The 14,218-nt window shown below is 43.9% G+C and overlaps 1 protein-coding gene across 6 annotated transcripts in view; it reads left to right on the top strand.

Annotated features, from left to right (window-relative positions):
* The window catches only part of ARHGAP12 (Rho GTPase activating protein 12), a 70,418-nt gene extending 65,049 nt beyond the window's left edge, over positions 1-5,369 (top strand). For all 6 annotated transcript variants that reach the window (XM_010294282.1, XM_010294281.1, XM_010294280.1 and 3 more), the window contains 5 exons: positions 586-684; positions 3,066-3,143; positions 3,979-4,113; positions 4,397-4,499; positions 4,912-5,369. In XM_010294282.1, coding sequence (XP_010292584.1) covers positions 586-684; positions 3,066-3,143; positions 3,979-4,113; positions 4,397-4,499; positions 4,912-5,086 — 590 coding nt within the window. In that variant the 3' untranslated portion in view covers positions 5,087-5,369. The remainder of the gene's footprint in view (positions 1-585; positions 685-3,065; positions 3,144-3,978; positions 4,114-4,396; positions 4,500-4,911) is intronic.
* The last annotated feature ends 8,849 nt before the right edge of the window (positions 5,370-14,218 follow it).

Here is a 14,218-nt window from a genome sequence, read left to right as displayed (position 1 = left end):
ATAGAAAACACTTCCCCTGGATTGTATAGTTTTGAAAACAAAAACCCAAAATAACCTTTGCCCTTACATGACCTTACATTAAATTAATACATATTGCTGGGTTAAATAGTAGGTGCAATGAAAGATGAAATTTCACAGGGGTTTTCCCCAAGCAATGCCAAAAGCTTTCACTTGAACTAAAATTTATTATCTCTGTTCAGATTTTTACAAAGATTACAGTGGATGTATTTTGAACGCAGAAAAGGAATGGAGTGTAACAGGATGTTTGAATCCATTAAATTTCTCATTACAGTAATGACTATATGGCTGTTACAGGTATCTCCTGATGGATTAAAATAATTTCAGTAGCGAAAGTTCCTTACTCAGAAACTCACGTTTGGGTAACTGCTTACACTCTTCTTACTGGGAGCTTTTTCTTGCTGGGAGCTGCTGAGAGCTCTTTTCAAAACTTTCTTATTTTCACTCTAATACTGCGACAATTGTATCCAGTAGTCTTTGCCCTTTGTAGAGGTTTGTTTTAACCTGAACTAGTTCTGTCACTTGAGTCCTGTTCCACTGTAAATCAGTCTCTTTACTTGGTTCCAGATCAAGTGTTTGGTTCCAATCTCACCAGCTTGTGTCAAAGAGAAAACAGCACGGTGCCAAAGTTCGTGAAGCTGTGCATTGAGCATGTTGAGGAACATGGTATGGTGAAAATTTTTTGTTTCCAAATCTCTCTTGCTCACGACGCTAATTTTAAATGTTTTAATCCCTAAAATACTGCAGATTTCTTTGGGGAAAAATATCTGAAACCTGTATCTGTAGATAGCAATGAGTTTTCAAGAGTGGGGATGTGAGGTGGGATCCAAAACGGGGAGAGGGGAGGAAATCTTATATCTGAGAAATTGATCTGCTTCAGTATCTTTCAAGTTGAGGAGAAGGCAGGACAGCCTTCTGGCAGCAAGGCTGTAAGGAAAGAGGGATTACAAGTGATAGAAGAGCTCAGCCCAGCAACATTTTCTTCAGATGAAAAGAGAGAGAGAGACTGTTGAAATGTAGCTGTTCATTTTTGGAAGGTTTAAGCATGCTAACAAAATCATTTATATTAAAACTTCCTTCAAACAAACTTTTGGGAAAAAGCTGTGTTCCTGCTCTGTATATGCTCTGACTGCCAGAAGACAAGTCTGTCAGTTTGGTGCCCTGCAGCTAGTTACACCGATTGCTATGTAAAGTTTTATGCAGTTCTGGAGATTGGGTCAATATGTGGACCCTGAGAATTTTTGTTTGCTTTCATTGAAAATAAGTGTCTCCTAATAACTGAGAAAATTGTATGTTTGAAAGCTACATGTGACATTCTGGGTTGTCTGATGTAAAGGACATCTTCACGTTTTTGTTGAAAATACGTTGGTTGTGACTCCTGACTTGGCTGTAGTCTGTGCTGGTTTTCTTGCTTGTTTCGTGCTGTTGTCATTGCCCTGTCTCTTGGAAAAGGTGACTGAGAGAGGGGCTTATGGATTCTCCATAATCATTATTCAAATATATACCGGTCTGTTAATCTGAGAATGTTCTCTTGAGAATCAGGGTAAGTGTTACAGGGGAATACTACATTTGAATTTTAAGGCATCTTCCATGGGAACTTCATTTAGGACTTTGTTGCAGCCTCTAGTCCTTTCTCAATGCTGCTATCGTATGGCCTGGGAGGGGAAAAATAACTGCTTCCATTGCCTTAACTCCAGTTAGACAAACTGCCACCTTGCTTGTAACAGCAGGCTTTATTCCATTTGTGATCTGCAGTTTGTGAGAAAGGGGTTATTTTGCTTTGCTCTTTTTTTTTTTATTTCTTTTTTATTTTAAAGACAGGACTGCAGTGAAGATAGTGGTGAAGTTTTCCTTTTTTAAATACCTGAGGGGAAGCTGACAGAAATGAACAGCTTTTTCTTTCCACTTCTCCAACTCTTCTTCCTGCTGCCAATACACTTCAAATCAGTTCTTTCTGTAAAGGAATGACTAGTGGATTATGGGGAAAAGGGATATGTCAGATGGTAACTGTGCTGTGTTGCATCAGACAACTCCTTGAGGAGCTACAGGGACTCCAGGTATTCTGGCAACACTCACTCTCTGTGGCACTGACTCACATGCTGCATTCAAGTGGCGTTTCAATTAAATTCTTTACTTCCTAATCACTTCTGAATAACTGCAGTAGCAACCACAGAGACACAGTTTTCTTCTTTTCTGGTTGAGTGTGCAATACTGTAAAGGCAAGGGCTACCCATTTCAGTTTTGTAGGCTGTCGGGTAGTGATGAGTGTGCATGCACATCATTCCTTCTCCATGCGAACCTGGTCACTTGACAACTTTGAGATGCTCTCTATGCATGACTTGATTTGATTTTTCTTAACCATACATTAAAAAATTGGACATCCACAAAAACACTTGCCTCTTGCATGTTGGACTCCCATACACTCCCTCGCCACCCACCAAGAGCATCTTAAATGAGGCACCTAGTCTCATTGAGGGAACTTGGGAGCTGTTGCCTCATTACTGCTGATCTACTGCGTAGGAAGTTTTAGGGATTACTTTGAGCTTGATACTACCAAACGTGTGTCAGCAAAATAAACCTCCTCTGATGTGCCCTGCCCATGAAGAAAGATAGGATCATAGAATCTTTGGATTGGAATGGACCTCTAGTCCACACCTTCTCCCCACAATGAACAGGGACATCTTCAACTAGAAGCAGGTTGCTCAGAGCCCCGTCCAACCTGACCTGGAATGTTTCCAGGGGTGGGGCATCTCCCACCTCTCTGGGCAACCTGTGCCAGGGTTTCACCACCCTCATTGTCAAAAATTTCTTCCTTATATCTAGTCGAAATCTGCCCTCTTTTAGTTTAAAACCATTACCCCTTGTCCTATTGTTAACTTCTTTGGTTGTTTTTTTTGTCAAACCAAGTGTTCTGTATTACAAGGTGGATTTCTTTTTTTTTTTTTTTTTTTTTAATTTTGCTGAGTTGACCTATAAAGAAGCAGCCTAATGATTGCAGAATTCATACATGTTTAAGGTATTAAAATGGATTTATCCCTTTGTTTTAGGATTAGATGTTGATGGCTTATACCGAGTTAGCGGCAATCTTGCAGTGATACAGAAGCTAAGATTTGCAGTCAATCATGGTAAGCTTCCTTCAACTGTATTACAATTGCGTATATTTTCAGATTGTTAAAATTTGTAGAAAGCTCAGGAAAAAAAAAATCTTTAAAATGATTGTCATCTTCAAAGTAAAATTCAAAATTGCAGCATTTAGCATGTAATATACATAATTTGAAAAACTAGCTTCCCAGAGGTTTGGTCTTATGTGGAGCATAGAGGCATTGCTAGAACATAATTCTAAAGAAAGGTGGTAATAGAATTTGAGGGGGGAGAATTGTTTCAAACAAAATAAATTTATACCTTACGGAAAAACAATAGGCATATTAAGCTTCCATTAGCATTAGAATTGTAAGTTAATGCTTTTTAGTGTGACTTGCTATTGCCTTTTAGTATGGGGGTGCTTAGTTTCTCTTTGCCATACCCTGTGTATAAAACCCTTTCATGTGGCTGTATCTTAGTGTTTTGTTCAGTGGGGATCAATAGGCAGCTTGCAGCTAGGAAGAGGGCAGTAGCCCGTCTACACTCTGACCTCTCATTTCCTGATTGACAGGGTCTAACAGTAAATTTTGTGTTACGTCAGCAGCTCCTATTCCCCTCTGGAAAATGCCCATGGTGTAGGGGAGCTGCATGTAGTGCAGTAGGCAAAGTTCGGCCGTCTCTGTCTGTAGTGGTTGCGTTTTTTTATCCCCTTTTACACTGCTGCAGCTCTGTGTCCCAGCAGAGAATGGCCTGAAGCGGAGTAAGAGTCTTCACTGCTTTAAAAGCAGTAGTACAGAAGAGTAGTTAAGTTTATATTAAAAAAAAAAAAAGCTTCTGTAGTTAAATTATGAACATTAATTATTAATTTTTCTCTCTCAGATGAGAAACTAGACTTGAATGACAGTAAATGGGAAGATATACATGTCATCACAGGAGCTCTAAAGATGTTCTTCAGAGAATTGCCAGAGCCGCTGTTCACTTATAATCACTTCAATGACTTTGTCAATGCAATTAGTAAGTCTGGAAAACATGCGCGTGCTTTTTGTATACGTTCTGCTCAATATGTGCAATTCATTTAATTATTTTGCACAGCAAAAAGAGTGTTTTGGAGATGAACGTCTGTAAGGCTTACCCAAAATCGCCTGTCGGTAATGCAGGGCCGGGCCGGGAGGTGGCAGTGCTTTATCTCCTATCAGCCCTGCAAAGCGTTCGCTTTTACTCCCGGACTGTTAAATTATATGCTGAAGTTTTAAACAAAAATACTGAATTTTTGTTTCTACACCTCATCCTTTTGCAGAACAAGAACCAAGGCAGCGTGTCCATGCTGTTAAAGATTTAATCAAACAGTTGCCAAAACCAAATCAGGACACTATGCAGGTACTCTTCAGGCACCTGAAGAGGTAAGTAGCAGGAAAGGCTTTGTATTGCTCATCTTCCTTTAAAGCTAAATAGGTGACTGTTCCTGCTGCGTTTTGCTTGCCTGTATGGGACTTGATGAAAACAATATATCAGTCTGTATTTACATAAGCTTGCAGAGCACCAAACAGACTTTAGCCAGTATCTGTCATAGTTGTGATGTTTACTGCCAAGTCCTTATGTTCGAGGGATTGTGAGAGGATCAGGAATAGCATTTCACAACAAAACTTTTCCATAGAGAGGGGAATCACAGCAGCTGCATGTCCTAATAACAAGACTACTCGATAAATAAATACTGTGAATAGTCATTTGCTTTGGACTGTGTCTTTTTCCTGTCATCCTACTACTCTAACACTGATAAGCCTCTTTCTATGTATTTTTTTTTTCCTCTTTCAGAGTTGTAGAAAATGGAGAAAAGAACCGAATGACCTATCAAAGTGTAGCAATAGTTTTTGGTCCAACCTTATTAAAACCAGAGAAAGAGACTGGTAACATAGCAGTCCACACAGTATACCAGAATCAGATTGTAGAATTAATTCTACTGGAATTGAATTCCATCTTTGGACGCTGACATTTTTCTTGGAGTAGAAACTGGAGGTGACGGGTTGGTGGCAGTATTCCATCAGAAGGAAAATCTCTCACTGTACATGGTGTATTATGTTTGTGGACCAAGCAGCAACTTGTTTTTTGCACTTTTGGGGCAGGGAGAAAAAGGAGAAATGTTTGACCACTGTAATGCGTGTTAAAGACAACACTTTGGATTTCTTTGAAAAGTTCAATGTAAAAAGTGAATTGAAAAGTTCATAGTTTTCTTTTTTTAAAGTAGCATTGGAAAAATGTAATATAGGTTCATACACTGGATTTCTTGGAGAGTAAAGCTATTAATCTCAAACTGGATAATCTGGAATTTAATCTTACAATTCTTCCACTTGATAGGGAAAAGACCTACCAACTAGTATGGAAAAATTCAGTGAAGTTACATCTTAAAGTTGTGTATTACAACCTATTCAGATCTGTGTGACGCTTTTCCAAGGGGTTTCTGCATGCAGTGACTGTCTTAAACTTGTGCTAACAGTTTGGTTTAGTTACTCAAATCTAATTCCTCACTTAGGTATCTGCTGTCCTTCCCCCCCGCGCCTTTTTTTTTTTTTTTTTTTTTTTTTTTTTTCCCTTCTATTATTTCTTTCCTTTTTTTTCCCCAGCAACCTTTCTGGAACTTCTTAATTGCTTTATAGAACAGCACACTATTTCAAACACTGAACTTGTAAGAATATCCAGCAACGGATATTTGTCTTGTGGCATAATAGAAGTCATATTTAATAAACATGTTCATTTTTTCAGGGTATTTCCTGAGCTAAGTTTTGTGTTATACTGATTTAAAGCTAAAACCCTAAGTAAATACCAACTGTAACACTGTATTGAGTTCTTGGTATAATGCTGTGGTAGTGGAAGTTTCTTGATGTAAATACAGGCTGTCCTTTTGATTCTTGTATATAATTCAGTTCCTGTATAGTTCAAGAACACTTTAGTCACACATTTCTAATCATGGGTAGATTAGCTACAGTAGCATAATGTTTCCAGTGGATGTCTGGGTTTCAGCAGGGAAACAGGTTATGGGGAGGGAGGGGGGACCTAACTGTGTGCACTTTTAGATGTTAATTACATTTGCTGGCAAATAACTGTAATGCAAATGGTACTGGAGAAATACTGAGTGTGCTTGCTAAATTGTTAATGCACTACAAGAGGAGCCTTTTAGGTTATTTAATATGTACAGGATACATTAGAAAAATGTATTATGAATTCTAACATCTACAAATAGTGAAACTCATGTTTTGATAGATAGATGTTTGACAGAATCCATGATGCTAAATTTAAGATTTTTCTTTTTACATTAATGTAGAATAATTTGTAAAATTGGTTTTGAAAGATTTTGTTACAGGGAGCATGGTCTGCTGAAGATTTTTTTAAATGTATTTTTCTAGACTAACTGCTGTATCTGACATATTTGTTATGTCTAACATGAATAAAGAAAACCGTTAGTTCTTTTAGAGTTTGCCATTCCCGCTTCAGACAACGTGAACCCCCTTTAAACAATGAGGCCAATGTATCTTACCGCTTAGCATGGCTACTACTTGTGGCAAAAAGCTGTCATGCTGGATTAAAAGATGAATGCTTACTTTATAACCTGACAGTTTTAGGAACTTCCCAGTCCCTTTCTTTAACAACTTAAATTCTAACATAAGGTTCAGAGAGGGCAGAAGTAACTTACGGATATAAATTTGCGTTTTTTTAAAACATAGCCCAACTTACTTGGAACCTACTGTCCAGAAAGCAGATACATTGGGGAAATAATTGTATTTTGCCTTCCATCTGCTGTATGCCTTTCACAACACAGTTCTGGCTTACAGCAAAGGGGATGTGTGGTGAAGCACGGAGGTGTAATCAGATGAATGGTACGAGAATTTCATGAGCATAGGGCTTGCATGAGAAGTCTTTGGAGATAAAAAGAGAAAATGAGTTACCTTGTGGCTTTCTCACCGTCTTCTTGTGGTAATGGTGAAGTCTTGTGGTTTGTTGCAAAGCGACCTGGGTGAGAATTGCGATAGCTCCATCTCGGCGTTGTGTTGTCAGCCTCCTGGTAGGCAGGCAAACCGGAGCTGTGCCGAGCGGCACGTGTGCCCCAAGCTACTAGAAAATACTAGAAAAAGGAAATTGAAATTTGTTGCTGTAGATTATTCAAATCCCAATTTCAGCTGTAAAATAAAAAAGGATACCCACTGCTACGGGAACGGGCTTATCTGCAGGTCACCTTTTCTGTATGAGTGTTAGGTTTTTCAAAGAAAGAATGCCTTTTTAAACAATTTGATAATGAGGATGTCACACTTTTCCTTGTATTCCCCCCAAATAAAGCATTTTGTTATTACAATATATGGTATGGTTTGATTTTATGCAGTGAAGTTGTCATATGTTTTGATGTTCTCACTTTTAGTTTGGGGAGGGGAGAGTATTCTTTTTAATTGAAAGAAGTGTAGCTAAACACTTAAAACATTCAGGCAGGGGAGGCTGTCTGAGCTGATGGTATGCTTGTCGTCACCAGCTTCAAACTCTGTGTGTCAGCACATCGGGTTTCTTCACCACTTGAAGTACCTTGTCTTGTTCCTGCAGTTAGCTTTCTCTTAAAAAATCAAAAACAGATTTTTGCACAAGCAGCAGCCACGTAAACATACCAAAGGTCCAGTATTGTGTATGGGTGCCAGTTGAAATTTTGTTTCAGCACTAGAGCTGTGTTCAGCTCTGTGGTTCAGCTACACAGCCTTAGTACCAAACAACTCTCAGATGTCCTTGATCCATACCAGTTACAGGTTTCTTCACTTTAAAGCTGGAGAGAGAAGTTGACCGTCATTTCATGTAAACTAATTTTATTCACACACAACTCAGATTTTAAAAAAGCTTCCTCTGTGCAAGTGGATGGGTCACGCTTACTGCCCAGGCTTTCCTCCCCGTCTTCACTGAAAGCCACGATAAATTCCCTTTGTACTGACCCCATTGTATCCTGGCAAGTGAACCCTCGACTTGCGGCGTGAGAAAGGAGGGAGTTTGTAGGTAATACAGTGTCACTTTATTCCTCTGTGGAGCCCTGACTTCATCCCCTTAAAGGGAACAGCTTTCTTTAGCCCTAAAGTAATGATATTTTCAGAATCAATTGGTTAATTCATATGCCATAAGGTAAACCAAGCACAGTGGGGCATTCTGCTGGGCGGAGGGGGGGTACAGCATGTCTAATGAGGCCGCCTGCCACCGCGGGGAGAGGAGAGCTCCCCCGAGGAATCTTAATTAGCCTCCACAATTGCAAAGTTCTGTGGGCAAGCAGCTGGTAGGACTGGATCAGACCTTTACAAAAGTAGCCCTATGTGATGGTGGAACTTAAATGAACTTCTTTTTTTTTCCCCTGCCCGTAGCATTCTTGTAAACAAAGCACTTGTAAAACAAGATCACACTGTGTAACAAACCAACATGAAAGACATTCAGAGGCGACTTGGCCTCTTGGTTCTTTTTATTACCTTGAGAATTGGATGGCAGCTCTAATATTAGAGTTTCCTACAACTTCCCCAAATGCATTTGAGTTTGTTAAGGTACTTGGCTACTACTTTCTTTCAAAAGAAGAAATCTGTGTTGCGTTCAGCAAACTCAGAACTGCGAAGTGGAACGAGCAGGGACAGCGTTAGGTTTATTTCTCATAGTACCTCATCTTGCAGCTTATTGCACCAAAATGCAGTTGGCTTGGGAAGGGGAGAGCAGATCCTTAGTGTTGGAATAAGTAAATGCAAAACACTGACGGCAACCAGACAAAAGCAGGTGTGACGGACAAGCAAGATGATAGCAAAGAAGTGGTCACTTAGAAAATCTGCAGGAATCCAGGCCAGAGACCTGGGAGAAAGCCATGCTGCCAAGAGTGTGGAGGGTTTTTTTGGTTGTTGTTTTTGTTTTTGTTTTTGTTTTTTTTCTTTTTCCACTTCATACAATACAGATGAAGGCCTGGCTGTATGTCACTGGACATATGTAATTGTAATGTAATACCCTGTTTTGTAAGGGTAAGTTGCGCTGTAAACAGGTGGAGTTCCAGTGACATTGCAAAATGGCCGTGCCCACCTTTCTCTGGACTTTTCCGGCACGGCTTCTATGTGTCAGCCCCTCAGTGATGAGCTTGTGTCCAGGTTCACTTGACACAAACACCCAGGTGCCAACGGGAGTCAAGAACTATGTTCCTTCAACGTAACAGTGAATGCACAACGAGCATCTGTGCGATGCAAAAATAAACTACTTCTCAGTTCGGCAGCATTATTCTGGTGGCACTGAGTGCCCCATCTGAGATGGGAACCTTGTGGCACCAGACCCCGACGAGCACAGGAGCTCTGCCTCTTACAATCGCACAATCTTACAATTGCCCGGCCGCCGCTGTGCCAGCGCTCGCCGCCTTTCCTGGCCCGAGAGGGTGATGCTGAGCTGGTGGTGCCTCGCTGGTCTTCTGCATGTGAGTGTCCTGCCTAGCTACTTGTTCTGGTAAAAGGAGGTACCGAACCTACAAACAGAACTGAAAACCACCCTTTTCTAAGAAAAACTTTCCCATCAGCCTGGGCTGGGCAGCGCTTCGTCCGCAGGCACTTCTGCTGCGCAGTGCTACCACCAAGCTCGCCTGCCTGCTGCAGGGTGCGCTGCCCCGGGACCGAGCGAGCGCGCCTTCTGTGGGTGCTGGCCTTGGCAAGGCCTCTGCCAGCACACACGCGTGACCCCCTCAACTTCACAGCTTGCTTCTGTGAAGAAAAATGGAGACGTGGTTCTGCAAGAGGTAGAGCCTCTCCTCTGGCAGTCCCTCAAAAGCATGATGCATGACGAAGGATGCCACCACGTTCCCTGCTATGAAATAGCTGTTTCATGGCTGAAGCACTGTTCTCGCCCATACACTAGTCCTGCTCTAAGTTTCTCTTTGAAGTTTTAAAGATAAGACTTCTTCTCCTATTAATCTCGCCTTCTCCTGCATCTGCCCACCTGCTATTGCTGCTGCACTGGAAGTCAATCCGACTTGGACCGTTTGCTTCCTTATTTGTACAAGAGCCTGGATGGAGCCGGGGGGCTGGAATGTGCTCTGCTCTGCCCCGAGCGTGCTGCGCCGGCGGAGGCTGAGGCACGGGCCGCTCAGCCATAGACACTTCATTAGAAAGCAGTCATCAGCGTTAATGCTAAATGGTAACATAAATGAAAAAAAAAAAAAAAGGCACAGACTAGAAGAAGTTAAAAAAATGGCCCTTCCCAGGTAATAGCTAAAGCAGGCTGCGTGCTGCTCCCCCGTTTCCCAGAGTACTTGTTCTCTCCTGTATTGCAGAAAAGTACATAAGCTAAGCAATTAGGTATTACATTTGGCACGAGACTGAGGGAAAGCAATGTAATTCCATGCAACCATTGAATCGCCACCCGTATCGCTTGTGGAGGCTGAGCTGTGAGCCAGCCATCACGAGGACGGCACAATCTTCAGGTTTGCGTTAAAACACTGCGGCTATAGGCCAGGATCATACTTGTCCCCTTCTTTTGCCTGAGCTTCCCTGCCTGCCCCATTTAAATGCATGAAAATAAATAACTGTCTGTCCACCTTTCCGATTCATGGAGTACAGCAGCTCTGTGCAGCAAGACAAGTGCTCAGGCTGTCCATGGGTACAGCTTCTTCCCCTGTATATACACAATTTAGTTAAGAGGGAGAGAAGCAAGTTTATTATAAACATTGAACAGTGGGCGGCATCATTAGCTCTTAAAAATCATAACTAACTCCCCAGGTGGTTGTCCTAATGTGTTCTGGGCTTTCTTTGCATCCCTGAGATAAAAAGAAAGCCTGAGCACGTGAGGGCAGGGTGCAGTGCAACGAAACGCTGAGCGCCGCTGTTACTGGCAAGGCAAACTCCATTTTGCCAGCGTTGGTCTCGGACGGCAGAAGCCATGCCCATGCTGTACGAGCCAGAGGTGGGACTAGCGCCTTTCCTTCCTTCCTTCCTGCTGCCTTGATAATTTGCTAGGTCATGAGCTAAGGCTTGTGGCATGTTGCAAGCCAGACAGCACAATCATAATGGTCCTCCCTGATTTTAAAGAGTCTATGAATGAAGTTGGCATCTAGCCTTCCATTTCACCACTGGCTTCCTTGTTCCTACTTGGTCATTCATGCCCTACATCAAATGAAAGTGCTTCTCCTGGCCAAAGCTTCGTTCCCATTCCTCTCCTAAAGTAATGCTGCTCAATTGAGCAAACCAATCTCATCACCCACGGCAGCACTCGCAGCTTCGCTGTGCTGGAGCATCCCTGGGACTGGGGTGGTCATGGTGGTACCAGCTACTGCCATTGTCCCCAGTAGTGACCATGAGTTCAATAAAGTCCTGTCAAAGTTACCCTTTCTTTACTGCAGCCTGAAATACAAGAGTTGGGTTCTTGCAGCCCCAAAGGCTTCCCTCTTTAAAGTGCTTTGCACCAGATGATCCAAAGAAATCCTCAAAGCCGTGAGCTGCTGCCATGGTGTAGATGCTCTGTTACTGCTGCTCTGCCACTGTGCAGCAGAGCCAGGCACGAGTGGCCCCAGCAGCCCCCACCGGTGCGGTCCTGCCATGAGACGTGGCACCCAGCACCGCTGCCTCTCCCCCAGCCCAGCAAAGGAAACCTCTCTGGTAAAAACCAGGCAAAACGAGCTAGCAGGCACTCCTGCCCATCCCTGCCTGGCCACAGCCAGCAGGCAGCACTCCCCGGCCGTAGGCAGGAGCACCGAAGGCAGCTTCAGACACAGAGCTGTGTTTCTCCCAGGCCTACCAGCAGCTTGGGCTGCTCTTAAAGAAAGACCTCCACTGATGGGGAGGGTAGCGTCTTCCCAGACAGTCTTATCTAGCACACAACTCTCATCCCACTCAGAGTTCTTCTTTTTGCACATCTAAGTAGCCCTTGCTGCTGTTTACTTTCATCTTTTTCCTTACTCTGTCCTTATCTGTTGCTTTTATCCCATTCTGCAATGTATTCGGTGAGCTATTTTTCCCTGCGTCTCTATGCACAAAATAGCAGTCCATGAAACTACAAAAGGTTGCTGCATCTCACTTCTGCCTCCTCTAGACTAAGCAAACTCAATCCTCTTAATCTTTCCCTGGATGTCATGCAGCCGGCTGGCTCAAGCATGCAGCAGGGAAGTGTGAGTTCTCATTCCCCTCAAGGAGATGCCTTCAGCACTCACCTATTAAATAAAAATAATTTGCAGAATATTCTTCATTTCCTCTTCACCCTTTGATACCCATCCTCCAGGCCATGCCCAGCCTCTGCTTTATGGCATTGTCCAAGCCCACTGGTGTGTCCTGGAAAATCGCACTGTCGGCTGACACAGAATCTCTGGTCTGGGCGTCCCTGAATCCATCCCTGAATCCCTGATTTCCAGCCACTTCTAGGACTAGAGACCTTACAACCCCTGGAGCTATGCAGCAATCAAGGCACGTTTTGCTTCCTGGAGCAATTAGCCAGCACTTGGGCACCTATGCCCTGTTTTAGATATAGCAGAGTAGCTTAAGGCCAAGTGCTGTGGCTACCATGCCCGAGCACTTGCCGCAGGCTGGAGGTCCGTGCCTGTCCTGGCAGGGTTTGGAGGGAGAAAGGTGTGCAAATGAGTCTGCTTGACATCCGTAGGCACACGTCCTTGGAAGGAGCAAAAGCTCACGTTAAGAGCTGACGTATGAAAGTGCTCCAAAATTTACACATCTACTGAGAAGTGTTGGCAAGGAAAACTGGCATTGAGTAAGTAACAGGGAGGAAAGTGAAAGCCATCACGGGCAGCTGTGCTAGGACCGTGCAGCGGAGGTGTTCGCTTTCCAGAGCGACAGGTTTGGGCGATATCAACACCCAGGTAACTGCAACCCTTGCTGTCCCTGCGAACAAAAGCTCTGCTGACGCCCCGGGGCACTGGCAGGAAGCGCTGCTCCAAGGGCCGGGCTGCGGGCGAGGAAGCCTGAAGCAGCACTAGCCCGCTGGCTGCCCGGCTGTCAGCAGGGCACAGCGACGGGACCGCGCCGACCCCCGACACACAGACTTGGAAGGATGGCTTTCGGAGCCTGCCACCAAAAGCAGCAGCCCCAGCACAACCTGCTGCTGTCCCCTAGAGCGCGCGGCAAAACCTCGCAAACGTCCCGGGCGCGGCCGGTGCCACAAATCGGGGCAGACCCTGGGGTTCCCCTCCCCGGCTTGCAGCCGGTACCGCACCCCCGGGGTCCGTGGCAGCTGCCGCGTTGTCCTGCCCTAACCTGCAGTTTCTGTGCGCCAGGTCGTCTGGGCGAGAGCTGCCCCGCCAGCTGCGCACCGGGGAGATGAGGAAACGCTGGAATTACATTTCTATTCACGGCATGAAAGCCAACACTTGAAGGCCAGTGCTGTTAGCTACGTTGTGGCAGCTGGAAGAGGTTTTTGGAGGCAGAAACACAAAATCCATTTAGCTTGATTATAATTTTCAAGACAAATCTTGTTGTGACAAGGAATTACTTTACTTGGAGAGGTTCTCAGCATCTTATAATTACGTACAAAAAATCAAGGCTCTGAACATTCAGAACCAAGATTAAAGAAAAAATGAGGTACTAGCAAATTTGGCCTACTCTAGCAAATTTATCTGACAAATTAAAAGTACGTACCTCTGTATTACTATTTCACCTGAGCTGGTGATCAGCACTACACCTGCATCACCGGGGAGAATATGGCAAAGCCTGCATTTCCTATTGGTTCCAGGCACCCATGAAAAGGCTGAACACTGCTGAAAAGCTGCAGTTGAAACCCTGAAAAGAAAATATTGTAAAGCCATGCAGTGGCAGTTTGGGGGTGAGCAATGATTTCCCCTCAGTGCATTGCTGTGTGGAGGATGTGCCTTAGTCCCCTTCCTGACAAGTAGCTCAAGTCTGCAAAGCAGAGCCTCCGATTCCCTTTTTATTCACACGAAGTGTTCCCCGTGGAAGCCACGAAACTCTGAGTGAAGTTGGAAGAGCTGGAAATTGTAAGCCAGGGCAGAGCAGATGGCGGAGTCACAGTGATTGAGTTACTGCTCCTTTGATACCACCATCTGTGTCCCCTCCCACCTGCCCTGCAAACAAACCCTGGCAAAGTTTTGCTCTCCGCCGAAGCCCTATTCCCCAGCAAGCTGGCCAACAGCATC

The sequence above is a fragment of the Phaethon lepturus genome, unplaced genomic scaffold, assembly GCF_000687285.1.
Source record: "Phaethon lepturus isolate BGI_N335 unplaced genomic scaffold, ASM68728v1 scaffold889, whole genome shotgun sequence".
NCBI lineage: Eukaryota > Metazoa > Chordata > Aves > Phaethontiformes > Phaethontidae > Phaethon > Phaethon lepturus.
The sequence above is the reverse complement of the archived record's forward strand: the minus strand, read 5'-3'. Positions and strand labels throughout refer to the sequence as shown.